This window comes from Micromys minutus, assembly GCF_963924665.1.
Source record: "Micromys minutus genome assembly, chromosome: 10".
Taxonomy (NCBI): domain Eukaryota; kingdom Metazoa; phylum Chordata; class Mammalia; order Rodentia; family Muridae; genus Micromys; species Micromys minutus.
In genome coordinates this window covers 64,876,685-64,897,433 of record NC_137979.1, presented here as the reverse complement: position 1 = coordinate 64,897,433, position 20,749 = coordinate 64,876,685, and the positions used below count along the sequence as shown (strand labels likewise).

Sequence of the window (20,749 nt, the reverse complement as noted above, 5' to 3'; positions counted from 1 at the left end):
CTGGTAGTGACTTGGGAGATAGAGGGTCTTACCCCACCCTCTCACCACCGAGTTTTCCAAACTGACACAAGTCAGGGTGGAATCAAATGCAGGCCAAGTTCAGAGTCACGAGATACTATTTCATAAGCAGAAATCAGAACAGAAATCAGGGGAGGACAGACTTCTCGGTTCTGACACTGAGCACACCCAGGCTCTGCTTCTAGAATGGGTGTGCCCCAGACACATGGCTGGAGGTAAAAGGCTACAAGCACTGAAGGCCTAAGTTAAGAAGATGCGCCCAGTGGGCAGCTGTGCTCTGCATCGGCACAGTCTGCGGCATTTTAAACGTTCAAAGGAACTGGGCTTCTCGTCATTTCTCTTTTAACACCGCCCCAGGTCCACTCCTCTAACAGCGAGCACTTGTGTAACCGTCATAAACAGAGCCTCCATCAGAGAACAAAGGACAGCCCACATGAGAGGGAGAACCCCATGGCACGAGGGGTTCTGAGGACACGAGCAGGAAGAGGAAGACACTCAGATCCAGCAGAGCACCAGGGCTCAGAGCTTACTTACTTTTCTATCAAATCCAGTGTGACTCCAGGCACCAGACTAACACACTTCTGCATGCAAAACCTGCAGAGACAGGAGAGAACATGAGAGCACTAAGCACAGAACATCAGCAGTGAACACACAGACGAAGACTGGGGAGCGGGGCCGTAACCAGGTACACGTGTCCTTAGTCCTGCAGCATCAGGGTTCAGCAGCACTCCTCACTGCCGCCCACCAAGGCGGTATGACTGCAGAGCAGTGCAGAGCCAGCAGCAGGAGGAAGGGGCTAGGAGCAGTCAACGGAGCCTCGACCTGGAAAGTAACATGGAGCTGAGCCTCAAGGCAACACTCTGGCCAAGAGCTGCAGTAGTGAGCGGGGCTCCCCACTCTGCCTCTTTTCCTATGGGATGAGGAAATGTGGGAGAGAGAACTGGGGGGAAGCAACAATTGGGATGTAAATAAAATAGTTTTTTAAACAGTGGGAGGAGGGACTTGTGCTGGGGAGGGGATGCTTGCTTTTAAGGTACACAAATGCCACTTGAAGAAGACAAAGAAACAGATTCAATTATCCTGTTCTCATCATCACAAGTCAAAGGAAGCCAGAGCTCAAGGATTTCTCATCTGTGGACAGATGCAACCTCAAAAGCCAGAGCAGAAATGTCAGGGCTTTATCTAATTTGTGTGTGCTGAAAGAAGGCAGGAGCCATCTTTTTTTTTCTCCTGTTAGAGCACTGGCACACTGTTCCACTGGCACACTGCAGAACAGGATCAATGGCCGCACCGAGGGAAAAGCAGCTCGGGAATTTTAGTGGGAGAAACATAAAATGCTTGAACTGTCTGTGCTCAAAAAGAGCAGTAGCCTCCTCCAAAAGCGGCAGCAGGAACATAGCACACAAGACAGCTCCCAACCTACTACGATGACTCCACGTACAGTTTCTAATGCATTCTGCAGAGATCTGCTTACACCCGACCCTGCCGATGGCACACATGCTTACAGCACAGGCAACAGTGAGCAGCAGCTCTTAACCACCCCACCATTGCCAGTAAACTAATGGTGGTGCTCTCTCTACGTGGGGTGAAGTCTGGAGCTTGTGTGCTTTCCAGTTCTAATGACTGCACCTTACAGTGGGTTTGCCAGGACACCTTTAAACTGTATGTCTGTACAGACACTGTTCAGTACATCAGGACACAACAGGAGAAAAGGATAAAAACCATCATGAGGGGCAGGCTTGGGGGACAGAAGCAGCAGTGGAACAGGGGACAGGAAAACAGAAGAGACAGTAACAAGAAGACCCTGAGATTGTATGTAGATAGTATGTAGTGCTCCAACTGCCCAGCCATGTTCTCTGTCAAGAAAGAAGGCTCAGCTCTCGTCGTGGGGGACAGTTAGCCACAGAGTGAGCTGCCAAAGCCAGTGTTCTGTGGTTCACAGAGCAAAGCAAATAAAGCTGAGGGTCCCATTTGACAGTGGGGTCGGCCCTTGTGCAGCATTGGTCAAAGGGGTGGCTGGCCTCTGAGAGATCTGCTCAGTCCCCTCCAGGCACATCCTTGGAGTCAGCACAGGTTCCACACAGCTCCAAAGGAATCTTTCCCAAACCAAGACCTCCTGCTGGATAAGCATGAGACACATTTTGGGTCTAAATTTAATGTGAGTCACAGTCATCATTAGTTTGTCTTTTCATCCATAATGGGTTTATTGACTGGGATGTCCGAAGTCTATCTAGTAATGACAGAATCATTTGCAATGAACTAATTCTTTTGTCAATAGCAATAATAAACTCCAGACAAAATATTAAAAATGACCACTTAGCAATTTCAAAAAAACAAACAGAAGAGAAATTGGAAGGCCTACAAACTCTTTGGCTTCACATTCATACAACATATGGAGACTGTAGCTCAAGTGTCCCTGGGGTGAGGATCAGAGATCAGCTCTGAAGGCTGCCAGGAAATTGCAAGAAATAACCTTAGACTGGAGGGAGCCAAACCTTCCTCTCACGCTGGCTGACTCACAAACCACAGGCAGGATGTGACTCCGAGGATCCCCGTGGCAACGTGAAGCTGAAGGTATTAACTGGAGAGTGCAGCATCTCCTGCACCCCGAACGCAGAGCCAGGCCTGATGATAAGGCACAGGACTCTTGGTGGACTCCAGAGACGCTGACTTAGTCACACAAACCCTATTCCAGGACCAAGAGTGACTCTGGAGCAAGGAGCAAAGCCAACAAGGTCAAACCCCACAACCAAGCTTCTGCTGAGCTCACCCACCTACCCATCCCAAGTGGCTCTTCCAGAACGTGTGGCTCAATGTCAAAAGCCAGAGGAAATACCAAAACAGACTCTGGAAGTAAGAGAGACTTTACGTTATAAAAACCTAATTTGCCTACTGACTTCAAGATTAGCATGTTTGAGTAGTGAGAAGGGACGGCTCAGAAAAACATGGAGTTAAAGCACAGACACCACGCAGCCTTCAGGAAGCGATGGTCGCTGAAAGCTTAAGTCAGCACTGAGTCCACAAAGTCCCTTCACCAACAGCATCAGTCTCTGCTCAGAAATAACAACTGCCTCACCTGCCACACCTTTTTCCTTCTACATGGGGTGATGGGATGACAGTGTTCCTGGACAATGAAGGCAAAGCACCAGGCAGACACTGAAGAAACAAAATGACTCAGTGCTGGACACAGCGGTCGAGGAGTCAAGAGTCAGGCAGATCTGTGAGTTACAGGCCAGCCTGGTTTGCATACCAAATTCCAGGACAGCCAGGGCTAGGCAGTGTGAAGACTCAATCCATTAAGACTGGCCAGGTACAGTGGCTCATGCTTGTAAACCAGAGCCTTGGGAGGCTGAGATGAATTTCAGGTTTGCGGCCTGTGTGGGTTACAGAGTGAAAGCCTGTGAAAAATATTAGATAAAACAAATTAACCAAATGGCTGAGAGCTACTCCCGGTTCTCTGTGTGCTGCTTGTCACCTGTGTCTCGTGTGAGTGCTTATTTTTCGGCATGAAATAAGAGGCATACCTGTTCTACAGGTGATGACACCTGTAAGTGAGGGACAGAGAGTGAAGCTCCTGCCTGCCATCTGGGAGGCTGAGGCTGGGAGACTGTGAGCAGCATAAAAAGGCCAGTTTCAACAACAACTAAAATCATACAAAGTCAAAGCCAACCAACCAACCAACAAAACAAATAGGAAGCTTTCAGAAACACAATTTTCAAAGAAATCAGCAGATTAAGCAGGAGGCAGGAGGAACACGGAAGAAGATGTTTAACTTACTGGAGGAAAGTAACTAAGAACCAGCATTTTATACCCAGCCAAACTGCCGCATAAATGTGAAGGCAGAGTGTTCTCGTGCATATAAAGCTTCAGAAGGCTGGCCATTGAGGAGCATAGGGAACACAGCTGTGGATGACTCTGGAGTCAGGGCAAAGGTGAAACCTGGGACATTAAAAGGGATACAGAAAATGCTTTGACCAGGAATCTCTGTCAGATATATCATCTTCAAAGGAAAACCAAATAAGCCCAAACTGAGGCCCCAGATGATGTAGTAGCAGGATGGCATGGGGACCAGCCAAGAGGACTCCTCTTGTGGCAGCTCCACTAGGAGCCACTGCTTTGAACCAAGTAGCTACACAAACGAGGCTAAGCATCAAAAAATGGAGCCTAGCTCAGCAGCCAAAACTGGACTGTTTACCTGGCTGTCTAGAAACCAGCAGGAAGAGACATCACTTCCCACAGCAGGCCAGCTGCAGCCTGCCACCAACAATCAAGTTCCAGCCTGCTTTAATCCTTATACCAGAGGTGACCTGAGGCTAACCAATCCCTTTTCTATTTTCTGCCTCACAAGGAACTCTGATTCATTTCTGGTTTTTGGTTTCTGCTCTCTGCAGCTTTCCTCTGTCTATAAAACCCTTTCTTCTGTTCCACTTACAAAAAAAACGGTCATAAAACTGGGCAAAATGGAAAGGCAGGGAACTCTGGGGAAACAAGAGCAGGGGGAAGGAGCTCTTTGATCTAGGTCCAGTAAAAGCTACTCACCAGCAGAGCAGCAAGAATTCCAGCACCTTTGACAGTTGCTGAGGCCAGTCCCCTTACCAGCTGCAAACCTGACATTTGCTAGGAATCTCTCTAGAAACCCCATTATGAGGAAAGGACATAAGCTAAGCACCTTTGCAGTCCTGGTGGTTCCGGATTTCACCCTGTCATTATAATTCCATCCAAGGCATTAGCAGAGCAGCCGCACATATCAAATAAGAGAGAAAAGAACAAAAGGTTCCTTAGCAACCTCTGAGAGGTAACTGATATGTGTGGTCAATGCTAAGACCGCCAGTTGTCTGCACCTCCCTTAGAGAGCCCAGTGGGACTTGGGTACGTCTTACTTTCTCAGAGGAACTCACAGCCATGCCTGTAGGCATGGTCTTTCTCCCCTAAGTGTTTGCTTTCTGCAAATACTCAGACTTAAGCTCACATTGAAATATCTTTAGTGTAACGTTCAGTTCTACATCACTGCCCCAGCCCTGAAATTCTCCTCAGCATCTGTCTTAGTCAGGCTTTCTATTTCTGCACAAAACAGCATGACTAAGAACCAAGTTGGGGAGGAAAGGGTTTATTCAGCTTACATTGTCCACCCTGCTGTTCATCACCAAAGGAAGTCAGGACAGGAACTCAAGCAGGTCAGGAAGCAGGAGCTAATGCAAAGGCCATGGAGGAATGTTACTGGCTTGCTTCCCTTGGCTTGCTCAGCCTGCTTTCTTATAGAACCCAGGTCTACCAGCCCAGGGATGGCACTAGAAAATGCCTTACAGCTGGATTTCATGGAGGCATTTCCTCAAGGGAGGCTCCTTTCTCTGTGATAACTCCAGCTTGTGTCAGGTTGACACAAACCCAGCCAATACAGCATCAAAGCCACAAACCTCAGGTTGGCCTAAGTCCCTAAAAGTCACGGGGAAGACTGCTGAGGGTGGCAGAGCAGAGCTGTGTCTTTGTACCCTCACACTGAGTGCCTAATTACTGGTTCAAAAATAAAGTCTGACCAGAGAAATGGCTAAGAACATGCTCCTCTTCCAGAGGCCTCAGGTTCAACTCCTAGCACCCCATGTCAGCTCACAACCATCTGTAACTGCAAGTCCCAGGAGACCCAGGGACACTAGGCACATAAGTGGTGTATTAGACATATTTGTAGGCAAAAAACCAATACACAGCAAATAAACAAACACTGCTGCTAACCAGCTAGATAGAATGGCTTACTCTTATAACCCAAGCTCTCAGGAGGCTAGGCTGACAATTTAATACCAGCGTAGGTTACATAGGGAGTGCTAGACCAATTTGGGGTACAGAGTAAGACCCTGTCACCAAGAAACCACCATGCAAGACCTTATTCACAAACTTTAGGTGTCACTTTTGACTGTATAGAATGACTTCCCATTAGCAGCGTCTAGGCCTATAGCTAAAATTAGACACATGAAGGGAAGGAACTTACTCTCTCAGGTGCTCTCTCTGCACAAGTGAGCCTCTCCTCTGACTGAAGGCCATTCAATGTGGAGCTGCACAGACCTCTCAGTCCTGGCTAGGCCAGAGCTCCCGGCCCAAGGCTGGGAAGGAGCAAGCAGCAAGGGTGAGCCTTCTGAGACATCATATTGTCTGTCATAGGCCTTCTCTCACTACTAATGCTTCTTGACTGCATACTGATGGGACAGGGCAGAAGGGTCACCTCCCATAAATGCCGATTCTTTTAAATCCCAAAGAACCAAGTCCTTAGAACACAATCTGCTAGGATCATTCTATCAGCTCCCTTTCCACCTGATCTGCTCATCTGTGTTAAGACGCCTCAGACAACGTTCTTCTAGGACTGTCACAGGCAGGAGGTTGGGGATCACATGGACAAAGCAGACAGAAGCACATTACGCAGCCCGTGTTCCCACCACTTACCACTAAGTGGCAGACAAGAGAATCCTGGTTCAGAGTGAGACTGGCCATGGGTCTGCTGAGGGAACACAGCATAGGGGCTCCCTCATATAGGGACTCAAACTGCCGCACGACTAATGGTCCAGAGCCAAGGCCTGACTTTCAGCCAAAGTACAGTAAGAAAATAAACTGGCTGGGAGGAAATGCAAGCAGGCTGGGGACCATGCACTCCCTCCCCCACACAGAACGAGGGCCAGCACTTGCAAAGATCAGGGTAGGAGATGCAGACAGATGCTCTCTCTTCCTTTGCTAATGTAATAGGCCATGTCTACAAGGCAAGTCCTGAGTGCTGGGTTGTCTCATCCGCTCATAGTTAATCTCATGCTTTTATCTTGGGGGAGGGGGGGCTGACTCACAATCATCAAGCTAAATGGAGTAATATAGGCCTGTAATCCCAGAACTTGGGATTCTGACGCAGGAAGATCAACAAGTGTAGAACAAGTTAGGTATGCTGAGGTCCTGGCTAAAGCAAGCAAATAAAACAGGGCCCCTTTTGAAAAAGTCTAATAAGACTTAGACCTAGCAAGGGGAAGACGATCTGTGTTAAAGCAGAGGCAAAAGGTGGGACCCAAGCTGTATGACCAAAGACAAAGCAGTGTTCCTACTTGCCAATTAAAAGTTAAGTAATGAAAACATTCCTCAATTAAAAGTGAACTAAAACAAGAAGGAAACATTCATGTCTCTTCCTGCCTGCTCCTCTTCCAGCTCAGAGCAACCAAAGATGTCAGTTCTCAGTCTTATACCCGAGTCTTCTATCTCGAGGACACGCTTTCTATGTCTTCCATTCCTAAGGTGTCTATGCCTAAGTATTCTACATGGAGGCATATCCTAGTGTCCTCCACAGAGCTCGGAGGTGCATTTAGGTCGGGAGCACAGACAGCTTACATTTGTCACTGTTAATCTGGCAGAGCATGCTGATGTTCAGAGGGTCTAAAGAACCCAGCAGATGGCCAAGTGAGGAGGCCCAGGTAAGAACCCACCTCTGACTTCATACACACTCCTCTCCTGCCCATTCCAGAACACATCTGAACACTGATGTCACCTTCTGATTGGACAGTCCATCAGCCATTCTGGCTGCTTTACAGCTGTCAGCAAATTGCTGTAACAGAAAGAAGCAGACAAACATGATGATGATGATGTCTAGGGTTAGGATCTGTAGGAAGTACAGCCAGAGGCATGGAAAACTTTTATCAGAGAACAAGCTTCCTGTAGCTAGTGAGAGCTGCAGCCATGGCTATGTAGGCAGTGGACACAGGTCTGGGCTCTTCACCAGCTGTGTGCTGACTTTTTTTTTTTAGTTCTATTTATTTACTTTATTTCTTTGTTTATTTTTCCACATCCTCGTATGCACAGCATCTCTACATCATGTTTAGATAACGCAGACATCATGTGCACAAGATGTCATGCCTATGTGGTACTTGCTGTCAGCCCAACCTGTAGGCCCCACAAGAAAGCAGAGTCTTGGTAGGGAGGGGGTTGTGCTTTCTTCTTTATCCTCAGGCAATGCCAGGACACTCTACAGGCAAGAAGCCCCTGGAGTAAGGCTGAGGAAGGTGTGCTCACTTTTATCAGTAGCAGAAATGTTGGTCAAACAACAGTCCTAGGATGGAAGGTGAGGAAGTGCTGTGCCAAGCAGCCAATTCCTGATATTCTGGAAGCAGGCAAGGTCAGACCAGTTTCCAATTAAACTTAAATGTAGATCTGTTGTGTAGCATGTATGGTACATGTTGTATAGCATGAATAGCACACATTTTGTCTGGTCTGCCTCCAGCAGGTGGGGAGGCTGCTAATGTTTCCTCTGCGGTGCTCCTGGTCTGTGGCTTCAGCATCAGGTGTGCTCCTCCCCTAAGTGCCCGGGGCTTCTGGAAGCAGGAGAAAGTACACTGGTAGGGAAGGACAGACCTTTCTCACAGTAATTTATGCACTGTAGCCTACAAGACTCTCGGCTCACGCATGGTCCCCAGAATCTGCTTACTGTAGCCTGCAGTGGGGCAGTTTCTCCTTGAAGGTAAGGCTGACAGTGACACATTGGCACGGGTGATACACACAGGCAATCTCACCTCCCAGCTTCAGAACAGCAGAGGCCAAGAGCTCCACTCTCTGACGTGCTAGTCTCGTTCTGGAAACACATGTGAGAGTGTCCAGAACAAGAAGTGCTATGCTCTGAGGAGAAACTCTGGATGGAATATTAAGATAGAATATTAAACCTGAAGATGAAATGCCAGGTGATAATAAAGAGTAGCCGTCGTTAGTCTGGAAACAACTCAAGACATGTATGGATTCTGCTTAGTTGAACTGTGGAGTGCCTGGGCAGGAAAGACACAATGAAACAAGAGCTGAGACTGAGCTCATTCCTTTCAGTTTTCCTCCTCATTGCTCGCTATGAGAACATCATGCAGTGTGTGTACGCGTGCGTGCGTGCGTGTGCCTGTGGCCTGTTGCACTGTGAAGCTATCTATCTACTACTGCCTTCTACTCACACAGCCTGATGGTTGCTGTTGGCACTCAGGTGCACACTGCAGCTAGAAGGAGCCTGGCTCAGTGCAGCGGGAAGGGAGCACCTTTTCTGTGACCACTGCAGCCTTAAGGGATCTGAGAAGTAAACAACTGGCTTTAAGCCAAAACAGAGGCCAAGAAAACAGGTGATAAAGAATGAGCCTGGGGGAGCAACGGAACCTCCGAAGGAACGTATAAGAAGCTGATGGAGTCCTGGGTGAATGTGGATTTTTGGCATGAGCATGTGTCAAGGACCGCAGTGAGCTCAGCTGTAAGTCAGGTTGCAACACTGGGCATTTAAGCACCTGGTCCCCAGTCAATCATCCTGAGTTATGGCTGCTTTGACTGGTCCTGCTTATTAGCAAAGGTACATGTGAAGCCCTGTGGGAAGTACCTTGTAAGTGAGTGATTTACACTATTAACACATACAGGCTGACATAGGCTCACAGCCCCCATTCCACGATACTTCCTGGGCAGCTCCACTGCCTCTGCTGCTGGGAAGGCAGCACCATTTTTAGAGGGTACAGAAAAACTGACACCCAAGGGGAAGAATGGACCAGAGAACACTCTCCTCAGAGTCATACTAACATGGGCTCTTTCTAATAGACCACCGGTCAGTGTTCTCTTCATGGGAAAGGTGAACAAGCAGGAAGTATAGACAGCAAGACAGCATCATACAGGGGAAGACCCTGACCACCAAGAGCATCCTGAGGGGACTTGGAGCAGAACCAGCGGCCCAAGGAGAGCTTCGTTGAACAATGGAATACTACAGGCACAAGTACACACAGCAGAACTCAGCCAGCAGAAGCCACAGCACTAAGTAAGTGTTCAGTTCCAACTCTGGCCAGTAGTAGTTAGTAGTCTGATCCTCAGTGCATAGAGGCCCCAGTGGCTTGTCTTGGAGGGAGGCATAGGTGTCAATCAAAATAAAGGGAGGTGCTTCCTTTTTTTCCCCTACGTAAACCACAAACACCTTTGTTAACAGTTTAGGACAGTTAAAATGCATGCAATATAAAGAAAAGACCACAGAAGTGTAAAATTGCAGAATATGAGTTAATATTCTTCACCCTCATCATCTGCTTCAGTGCTATTGCCTCAACCTCCTCATAATCCTTCTCTAGGGCAGCCATGTCCTCATGCTGCTCCTTCCTCCATGCCCTCACCCACATACCAGTGCACAAAGGCACGCTTGCCATACACCAGATCAAACTTCTGATCTAGGCGAGCCCAGGCCTCAGCAAAAGGCTGGACCCTGGCCAGGTCGACACCAGGTACCACAGTAGGAGGTTAGTAATTAATGCCAACCTTGAAGCCAGTGGGGCACCAGTCCACAAACTGGATGGTACCCTTGGTCTTGATGGTGGCAATGGCAGCATTGATATCTTTGGGGACCATATCGCCATGGTACAGCAGGCAGCAAGCCACGTATTTACCATGGCAAGGGTCACATTTCACCATCTGGTTGGCTGGCTCAAAGCAGGCACTGGTGATCTCTGCTACAGAAAGCTGCTCATTGTAGGATTTCTCAGCAGAGATGACGGGCATAAGTGGCCAGAGCGAAGTGGATGCGAGGGTAGGGCACCAGGTTGGTCTGGAATTCTGTGAGATCCACATTCAGGGCCCCATCAAATCTGAGGGAAGCAGAGATGGACGACACAATCTGGCTAATAATGTGGTTAAGGTTAGTGTAGGTTGGGCACTGGATGTTGAGGTTTCTACGACAGATATCGCAGATGGCCTCATTGTCTACCATGAAGGCACAATCAGAGTGCTCCAGGGTGGTGTGGGTGGTCAGAATGAAATTGTGGGGCTCAACCATAGCAATGGAAACCTGGGGGGGGGGGGGGGGATGGCACTCCAGCTTGGACTTCTTTCCATCATCAATAGAGAGCTGCTCCATCAGCAGGGAGGTGAACCCAGAGCCAGTTCCACCACCAAAGCTGTGGAAAACCAAGAAGCCCTGGAGACCCGTGCACTGGTTAGCCAGCTTTCGGATTCTGTCCAAGACAAGGGCAATGATCTCCTTGCCAATGGTGTAGTGGCCACGGGCGTAGTTACTGGCAGCATCTTCCTTGCCTGTGATGAGCTGCTCAGGGTGGAAGAGCTGGCAGTAGGTGCCAGTGAGAACTTCATCAATAACTGGGTTCCAGGTCTACGAACACTGCCCGGGGCACGTGCTTGCCAGCTCCTGTTTCAGAGAAGAAGGTGCTGAAGGAGTCATCTCCTCCCCCAATGGTCTTGTCACTTGGCATCTGACCATCAGGCTGGATGCCATGTTCCAGGCAGTAGAGCTCCCAGCAGGCATTGCTGATCTGGACACCAGAATGGCCAATGTGAATGGAGATGCATTTACGCATATTTAGTCCTTGGAGTGGTCCACGGAAACTGAGGAAGTGAAGAGAGGGTGACGAAGATCTCCCACTAGCGACTACCAAGGAGTCCGGGGTGAGAGGCTGTGTAGGGAGGTGCTTTCTAACAAGCATCCAGACTAACAATCAGCATGAGAGATAGGAAAGTAAAAGTGACCCATAAAAGGAAGAGACGTTTTAAAGGACTGCCTCTTCGAGCACTCACAGAATATGCTCCATACTAGCACATACATTAAAGCCTACTGCTGGAGATGCACAGGTCAGCCCAGCTTCAGTCAGATAAATATCCATCACCAATGTAGTGCAAAATGCCACAAGCTCTGACAGAGGTCTGTGACAGATCCTCTGTGCCTGATCACACCATGCTGAAGGGCTCAGCTCACTAGGAATGGCATGTTACCAAGCACAAAGATGGAACTAAGGCAGAGTGGTGATAATTACCAGTGCTTGCAAGTACAGGGAGTCCTGAGTTCAAGTCCCAGCTTTGCCACTGTCCAATTGGAGGAAGCAGTGCTTAACTATTCATATCCAGTTGTTTTAACTTATAAGATGAGGATAACAGACATTTAAAACCAGAATTACAGAGACTGAACAAAACAAAAGGCCTTACTTCGGCATATGAGGAAAACCCAACACTCACTCCTCATCGGTGAAGAGACAGGTGTCACTTCAGGTATGTGAAATGAGATGCTGCATCTTTGACAGACATCCTGACCTGGGAGCAATGAAGCAGGAGAATGACGGAATGATGGGCAGGCAGAAGACGAGATGCTGAGAGGACCCAGGTAGGAGCTGCATGTCCACCACGGAGGAGAGCCAGGCACCCATGGAAGGGTGGTTCCAGAGCCAAACAGCATCACAAGCTAGATCTGGGGAACACCCAGGATCACCTGGTCTTTGATATCTGGGGAAGGCAAGACTGAGGGCAAGGGTTTATGCTAATTTAAGAACCTGCAGCAGGGGATGGTGATGTAGCTTAGTTCTAACACTCGTGAAGCTCAGTGTTCAATAGACACACACACACACACTCACACACACTCACACACAGATACACTTGGACACACACAGACACATAGACACATATGGACATACAAACATATATGGATACATACATAAAAATGATTAGTGACAGGTACCAACTCTGGCTCAGGGCTTAGGATCTAGGGACCCACTCTTGGAAAGGTTCCTTAAGGTCCAGTAGCCATAAGTATTATGAGGAAAGTGCTAGAGAGCCTGAGAGAAAGCGTCTCATCTCTACTCTGACACTCTGGAAGTTCTTACGCTAAGTGCCCAGGGAGAGTCCCAAACAGACCCCATGTGAAAGCGGCTCCTTACAGGGCAGCCACAAAGTGTGGTCTGCACCACACAGCCATCCCTGCTATCTTATCCAGAGGCATCTTTTAATTTACACTTCACTGATTTGCCCGACTTTTCTTCCTCATGCCCTAGCTTATTTACTTTGGAAGAGTGCGTGTGGATAAGGGTAACATGCTCCTAATGGGAGTGCACTCCTGCTCTGAACTGTGTGATGCCCAAGCGGTCCCTGGCCCTCACTCCTGTAAAGCAAAGGCTAAGATGGTTTCTACCTCTTCCAACTCTCCCAGCAATGAGTCTTCTCTGAGCCTGAGATGGACAGAGGGCCCCATATCTCAGCTGCTTTGAGCCAATGGCAGGGCAGCATGGCTTCCTAAAGAGCAGTCTGTAGCTGGTGCAGTTTTCTTAATGTGAAGAAGCTGATGTAAAGTGTCTGGCCTCTTCACCTCCTGTGTGCTGGTGCGCTTCACTGGCAGAGCCCGTGCCGCACCAACCGTGCTCCACACCCTGCTTTCCCACTTAGATTTTCATTTCCTGCATGGGTATGATGGTCTGAATATACACATCCCTGCACTGTTCTATAGAACTAAGGTGGTGTAGGAGGCACTGAGAACAGGCCTTTAGAGCAGCTCTGTCCCAAGGGGGCTCCTCTAACCAGCTAGGGCTTTTCCCTTACCTCATCCTGCTTCCCACCACACGAGGGAGGACACTGCTCACCCTCTCTGGACTACGTCTTCAGCTTTCATCACCCTCGACGACACAGCACATCTGATGGCGACTGGACTTTGGACTTTCTGCCTGCAGACTGACAGCAACATATTTCTACTACTGATAAATCAGCTTCCCTTGTGTGTAGGGATGGCAGGCGAATGTACAGGGGCATATGCGTAATATAATTTAGTCACGCTCAGGAACTGTACCCTGTTTCTTGTGTCCTGAGGACCATCTCTGCCTTCTGACTCAGGATTTAGTGTAGGTCCTGCTACACTAAGTTGTCTCCATCCTCTAAGCTTGACTTCAGGTCCATGGCCAGGATAGGGGCATCTACCCAGGACACCTTCCTCCAACTGCTCCTTCCAGGAGGCCCCAACAGAGAAGTCACTATGCTCTTCTCCCTTCTTATTGCCAAAGGACTGATGGAAGCATGTCCCTCTCCATTAAGTCCCCTATCCCAGGAGACAGCCACCTAGTCTCATGAATCCACACACTCTGGAGGCTACTTGCAACACAGCAACATCACCACAGCAGAGACGAAGACTAACAAAAGCAAGAGCCAGTGCCACTTTGGCACTAGCCACATGGTGCATGGACGTGGCTCGGAAGCCTATTTAAAAGCCTGTTCTGTGTCATAAACAGGGGCATCAGTAGTATGAATAGCAAGAAATCAGGAAAACAGAGGATAATTGTCTGCAGGATACATTCAGAACACTTGCAATCAGTGGTGTGGTGCTGTGCCTCCATCTGTACAGGTCCTATGTGACAGCACAGTCCTGGGATGCCAAAGATGCCATCTGAGAGACACCTCAATGCAGTGCATGTGAAAGGAAATGAGGTGGCTTCTGCAGCCACCAGCAGAAAAGTAGCTCTTCCATGACTGACACACAGCTGCACACATCAACAGGCTTTCATGAGACATGGCAACATCAGTGGTAACAGGTGTTGGCCTAGGCACACTACTACATGCATAAGTCAGACCAGCAAAGCACATTAAAGACACACAACCACAGGTCAACAGTCCAGGAGCAACTGCTCCAAAAACACAGGATCATTTATGCTTTGTAGGCACAATTTCCACCAAGAACTGGAACCAACTCAAAACAAGGTGATGATGGCTTGTATCCTAACGCAGACAGTAGGTTGATCTCCTGCCATTGTCTGATGCCATACAGGAGGATAGGAGGCAGGGAGGGAGCTGCTCTCTGGGAGCCCCATCACTATCACAGTACAGTGTGAGCCCTACTGTGAGCTCAACTGCACGCAACCTCAATTCTCTTTTGTACATGCTCATGTAGAGAGCGTGTTCTGGCTACATGCTGCCCTTCAGCCATACTCGGACGAAACCCCAGGTGCTGGGGCAGTCAGCACTGACAGGTCTCCAGGCGCACTAAACTGCCCACAATAATGTGTTCCATTTTAGATTACCACAGGAGAGGAGTGTGAGCCAAAAGAAAATGACCACAGATAAGCTTCAAGTCGGAAGCCAGAAATGAAAAGTTCTGTAGAAAGGAACATCCCTCACTACACATCTCTGTGAGAAAACAGCACACACTGTAAAGGACACAGGTGCCCCACACTGGGTCAGCCCCATCACTGCACAAGCAGCGGCCGGGCGGCTACTGCTGTTGGCTTCCACTACTGTCCCCATACTGAGCCTTGCGACAGCTCTGAATAGGCTTGAAAGACACTTGGCTTTAAAAATGTTGGCATGTTCCTGTTGACTGATATGTGGATGTTTAGTAAAACTGTCTAGTCTATGCCATGTCCTCTCCTGTGTATATGTAGCTCAATGACACCCCAGACCCTGCCAGCACACCTGTACTGACTCCCAGTTCTGGACACCAAGAGTCTCAAATCAGAGAGCACTCTGCAGTGCCCCGTGATGTCTGCTACATGTGTTCTGTGTCACTCCGATACATATGCATACGCTAACATGATTGCTACTATATATTTGTGTTTAATTAATAAAAAAGTATTGCACTATAAATCCAGTATTGTTTCTTATTTTTTCACTCAACATTCTGCATTTAAAAACACTTAAATCAACTTTAATGAGGTATAATTTGCATATGATAAAATAAACCAGTTTGAGACTTCAGTTTGCAGCAGGAACTGCTGTGCTTCTGTAATCTCCCAGTCCCCACAGGACACTCCATTGCCCCTTCTTCCAAATGGATCTTGTGCATGTGTGTGTTTGTGTTTGTGAGTGTGTGTGTGAGTGTGAGAGGGTGATTGTCTGAGTACGACAGCGTGTGTGTGCATGCTTGTGCACACAAGAGTGAGTGTGAGCATGAGTCCGTGAACATGTGTGTGCATGTGCATATATGAGAGTGAATATGTGTTGTGACCCCCGCAATGCAGGGGCTGCTTTCCTGAGTTTAACATAATGTAAACCCAACTTCATCTTGGTGTCTGTCAGCAGTGGCTGTTACCAATAGCTTGCTGTAAAGGGTGGTGTGCTTCTGGTCTCACATTTAGAAGATCACCAAACCCCGTTTCATCTAGCTTTCTAGTTCTCTCTCGCTCAGAGGAAGAGCAGCCCAAGCTACACGTTAACCTGTCTTACACAAAGGCACATGCAGAATGCCGGGTCTTTCTGATTTACAGTGCCATTTTCTGCCTCATCTTCAATCTCTGTGATGATTCAGTTTTGTGAGTTCAGCCTTTTATTCTGTTATATTTATTCCCAAGTACTTCTGAATGTTAATGGCTATGAGGTAATGTTTAGAAAAAACAAACAAACAAACAAACGTATGTCTGATTTCAACTGGTTTGGACGTAGCTATCCGAGGTTCTGGGGCCCTGCTGTAGTGGCTGTCAGTCTCAGGGGCTTCCCTGTCTTCCCATACTTCACACGCATTCCTGTCCGGCAGCATGAGTGCCTGCTGTGTCCAGTGCACTTTTAGCAGCTCTGGCGTTGGTCATGCCGTTTTCCCCTTTATCCTGCCACGTCTTGCTTTCCTGAGATGAACCACTCATGTAACCTGCACTCCATCCTTTCTGTGCTCTCTTGGGGTTATTTCCTAACGCTATGCTGATAATCTGGTGGCCCTATTAGTAGTCACACACTGTCCCTAGCAAAGTCCCTGTCTGGCTTTGTCTTCTTCGTGTGCACTAGGGAACATCCCCTACCTCTTTCTACCCTGTCTGCAAGAGGACTGACAGATACTCTTTCCTAAACGGTGACAGAACTTACAGCAAAGACACTGGGCCCCAGGTTCCTCTGTAAAGCCAACCGGAACCTGGTCTCTCCTCTGTACAAGCCTGTGCAGGCACTCGCCCTTCTCCAGTGAGGCATGGGCACGCCACGCACAGGCTCTGTCCCTTCGCCTATGATTACTGGCACAGGACTCCTCATAGTAAAGAGGGTCCCACATTTTCCTTTCAGGGTTTGTAGGGCTGTACTACAAGGCATTGTAGTTGAAGTCATAATGACTTTTGAAACATTTTATTTATTTTTATGTGTAAGTACACTGTCACTGTCTTCAGACACACCAGAAGAAGGCATCTGGATCCCATTACAGATGGTTGTGAGCCACCTTGTGGTTGCTGGAAATTGAACCCAGGACCTCTGGAAGAGCAGTCAGTGTTCTTAACCACTGAGCTATCTCTTCAGCCTTTGAAACATTTTAAAAACTAGCATCTGATTAACAAATTTATGCAAACAGTTGGGTCCATCTCCTATTCCCCTTACAGCCTTTTCTTTGTTTCCTTAATCCTGCTTTGGCTTTAACATCAGCTACTTCTGGCTAAAGAGACCATACATTTTAGGCTTTCCAGTGAAAATCTGAGGTATCAAGATTTTAGAACAATTATGGCCAGCACACAAAACTGTGTGACTTTATTAGCTGCTCATGGTACCTTCCCATGACCCACTAGTGCAGTCACACCAATGGTACTCTGATGAGAAAAGCTACAAACACCCTCTCTGGAACATCTATAGCTTCTGAGAAGAAAAAGTGACAGAAATGAGCTGACTCTGGACTTGCAGACACTCAGGTGACATGTCCATCCTGAAGCAGTGAGACAGGGGGATTGTGCTGCACCTAAGTCATAATGTCTCTTTTACTGCTTCTCTCCACTTCATCCGGCTGACTGGCCAGGATTTCTAGTACTGTGGTATACTACAGCAACCGGCGTCTTCACCTGCAGATGGAGGCTTTCTCCACTGACCAGTGTTTGCCAAAATCTCTGCCTCAACCAACATGTTACAAAGGCCCCATGCCCTCCATGAAGGTATGGATTAAGCAAGCAGGGGTCTTGGCTCCTTCCAAAGCACTACCACAAGGACAGCAGGAAACACAGTACAGGAACCAGGGAAGGTGGCACCAGTACCCACAGGGGCAGCACAGCTGAAGGTCTCAGTGTCAGCTCTGGGTCTAGGCACTAGCGCCTGAACCCTGCCCTACTAGTTCCCATGGGAGCACCCCAAACGTCCTCATTCTGAAAGGAGGAGCTAGTATTGGTGCAACCTCCCCAGGCTTGTTGTAATACTGAGCACTATGGCCGTGCAACCGCACAACTGATGCTCAGTAGATTGCGGCTGTGACTGTTATCCAGACCTTAACTTTCATTCAATTAAACGTAAACAGTGGGACGAGAGGACTGGCCGATGAGAGAGGAGATGGCAGATGAGAATGCTGCAGCACCGTCAGATAAAACAGAGCCTCAGAGAGACTGAGACCCAGGACACAGGCTCCCTCGGGCTGCAAACCTTGGAGGACAAGTTGCTGTGAAGACAGCAAGGTGCAGAGTAGCTCTATGCTCAGGACTTTGTCTTTGAGGTTTTGTTGTTGGCTGCACCCTCCCCTGACCTTATTTTCTCACTAAAGGCCTGAGCTGCACCTTTTTGCTCATGTGCTTTCACTGGATCAGCCTGAGCATTTGTCACTTTAAGCTGTACGTCAGGATGGCACAGTGCTGTAACCCAGCATGTGGGAGGCTGAGGCAAGGCTGCAAGTTCCAGTCTAGACTGGGGTACAGCAATGCCCCATCTCAACATAAGGACAACGAACTAAACGAAACCAATCAAAAAGGAATTTTTCCTTCTCTATCCCTAACCCTTTCTTTCTGGGTAGTTTTTATACATTATTTTTTTAAACTAGAGTTTCAGGCAAGGGATGAGAAAGTTACCACAGGGTATATCTCTCCCAGCATTCCTTTAAACCCTGCCTTTTCATATAGTTCCAACTACTCCATGTAGTCAGAGAACACAAGAGAAAAGGGAGATCCTCTGGGTTTATAGATGGATCCTTTGCAGTACAGACACAGTTTATTTGATAAACAGTCCAATACATGTTCAAAAATAATGTGTATTCTTTGTTTCACAGACAGCCATATGTGCAGCTATAGACACTGGTAATTAATGTATTATTAACCCTTTGCTGGAACTTTCTATGAGGAATGTTCTGACCCTGTTTCTGACTTAGCTCCTCCTGCCTGTATGACTGTAGGAATCACCTGTCCCCTTACCATTGTGTCAGTCAGTCTGTTAGGGCTGTTGTCCTCTCCTCCTTTCCACAGTAAAGCACTTTGCTTTGCCCCCTCAGAGCCACCCTGGGCCTCTGTCTTCTCAGCCTTTATGTTTCTGTCTTACAGCTCCTAAGTGCTGCACCTTTACATCTTTGTCCCATAAGAATCAGCTGCCACCCACTTGTCACAGCTCACTCTGCCACTACCTGATTACATTATTTCCTCGGGTCTAGTCATCTCTATCTCTCTCCTTTTTTTTTTTTTTTTTTTGGTCCTTCTTGCCTTCTGTATACTCAGTTTCACGCCCCAGAGCTGGATGTCTCTAGCATGGTGACACACACCTGCTTTCCTTGGGAGAGGTCTACACTCACCTCTTTCCTTCTTGCCTCCTTTTCTCTACACTGGCAATTCATCTTCCCACTCTCCTACCTCTGTTTCCTGACTCGCTTCACCCATGATGCTGCCTTCCTATCAATCATTCTGAGCCACACAGAAAAGCAGCTGAACCAACCAGGGAGAGGAGAGAATAGCTGCAGTCAGTCAGAAAGCCCCTCAGCCTGCCCTGGCCTGTGCCCTAAAGGCTGCCTCCCCTGCCCTGCCTCTACTCCACACTTGCCACCTCCACGAGTCTCTGTCTCCAGCTTCTTGCAGTGTGGTTCCCTCTAGACTCATCCACTTGGGGTTCAGCAGCCAAGGCCACTCTCAATAGTTTAAATCTTATGACTGAAATCAGACTCCCTACAGCACTTTGTTCTCCAAGAGTGGTGTGATTTTCATCTTAACTGAATAAAAATGGAGATTGGAATGCAAAATGCATAGCTGAGCTTGGGAGAAGCATCCTCTGAGTAGGCACATGGAAAATCATACAGTTTGGGGGGATTCAGGGGCCACTCAAGAGCTAGTTAGGATCTGCATGGGACCAGAATACAACTGTTTTCAGATGGTAAGGCCAATTTTTCATAGGAAGATTGCAGGTCAGACTCTTCAGGAACCCTGCAAGGCAGGCAAGCCAGACATCCACCTACATTTCTGCTTCTGGTTTGTTTGTTTGTTTGTTTGTTTGTTTGTTTGTTTTGTTTTGTTTTTCCTCTTTTTTTTGAGACAGGGTCTCACTTCATAAACTAAGCTGGCCTCAAACTCAGCAATTCTTCTGTCTCAGCTTCAGGATGCAAGGATTCCTCCTCCTCCTCCTCCTCTCCCCCCCCCCCCGAATTTTAATAAAAACAGGACAGTGGTGGTCAATGCCTTTATTCTCAGTACTCAGGAAGCAGAGGCAGGCTGATCTCTGTGAATTGGAGGCCACCTTGATCCTGTAGTTTCAGGACAGCCAGGGCTATACAGAGAAACCCTGCCTCATAAAACAAGAAACAAACAAAAGAATCTAAACAACTGGGCAGGAGAGACGGCTCAGTAGTAGAGAGCACACACTGCTTTCCCAGAGAACCGAAGTTCAGTCCCAGCACCATGGCTCACAACCTCCTGAAACTCCAAGGGGATCTCACCACCTCTTGTGGCATACACACACCTGTGTGCACACACATGAACGCATACACACGCATGCACACATATAAAGATGCACTGCACTTTCTCTTAGTTAATTCTCAGTTGCTGTGACCAAAAAAAAACTATCAATGGCAACTTATTAAAGAAAATATTTAATTTGGAATTCAGGCTTCTGGAATCCATGACCAGCACAGTAGGGAGCATGGTAAAAGCAGGCAGTCTTGGCCCTGGAGCAGTTACTGAGAGCTCAAATTTTAATTTTTTTTAAATTTAATTTGCCATACAACTGTATGGCAAAGTGAGCTAACCGGAAATGACCTCAGCGCCACCCACAGTGACACACCTTCTCCAACAAGTCCACACCTTCGAATTCTTTCCCAACAGTTCCACCAAAT

At 47.9% G+C, this 20,749-nt stretch overlaps 1 protein-coding gene and 1 pseudogene across 6 annotated transcripts in view; both read right to left on the bottom strand.

Moving 5' to 3' along the window:
• Positions 1-20,749, bottom strand: part of RPTOR (regulatory associated protein of MTOR complex 1) — a 263,751-nt gene that overhangs the window by 116,012 nt on the left and 126,990 nt on the right. For 3 of the 5 annotated variants that reach the window (XM_080924542.1, XM_080924544.1, XM_080924545.1), the window contains exon 7: positions 553-612. The exons of 1 other annotated variant lie outside the window; for it this stretch is intronic. In XM_080924542.1, the coding sequence (XP_080780668.1) occupies positions 553-612 (60 nt within the window). Of the gene's footprint in view, positions 1-552; positions 613-7,463; positions 7,569-20,749 lie in introns of those variants that run through there. One more of the 5 variants, XM_080924546.1, reaches the window with a different exon arrangement.
• LOC308426676 (tubulin alpha-1C chain-like) lies at positions 10,033-11,336 on the bottom strand (annotated as a pseudogene). Its single transcript has one exon. The product of its transcript is annotated as a tubulin alpha-1C chain-like (transcript).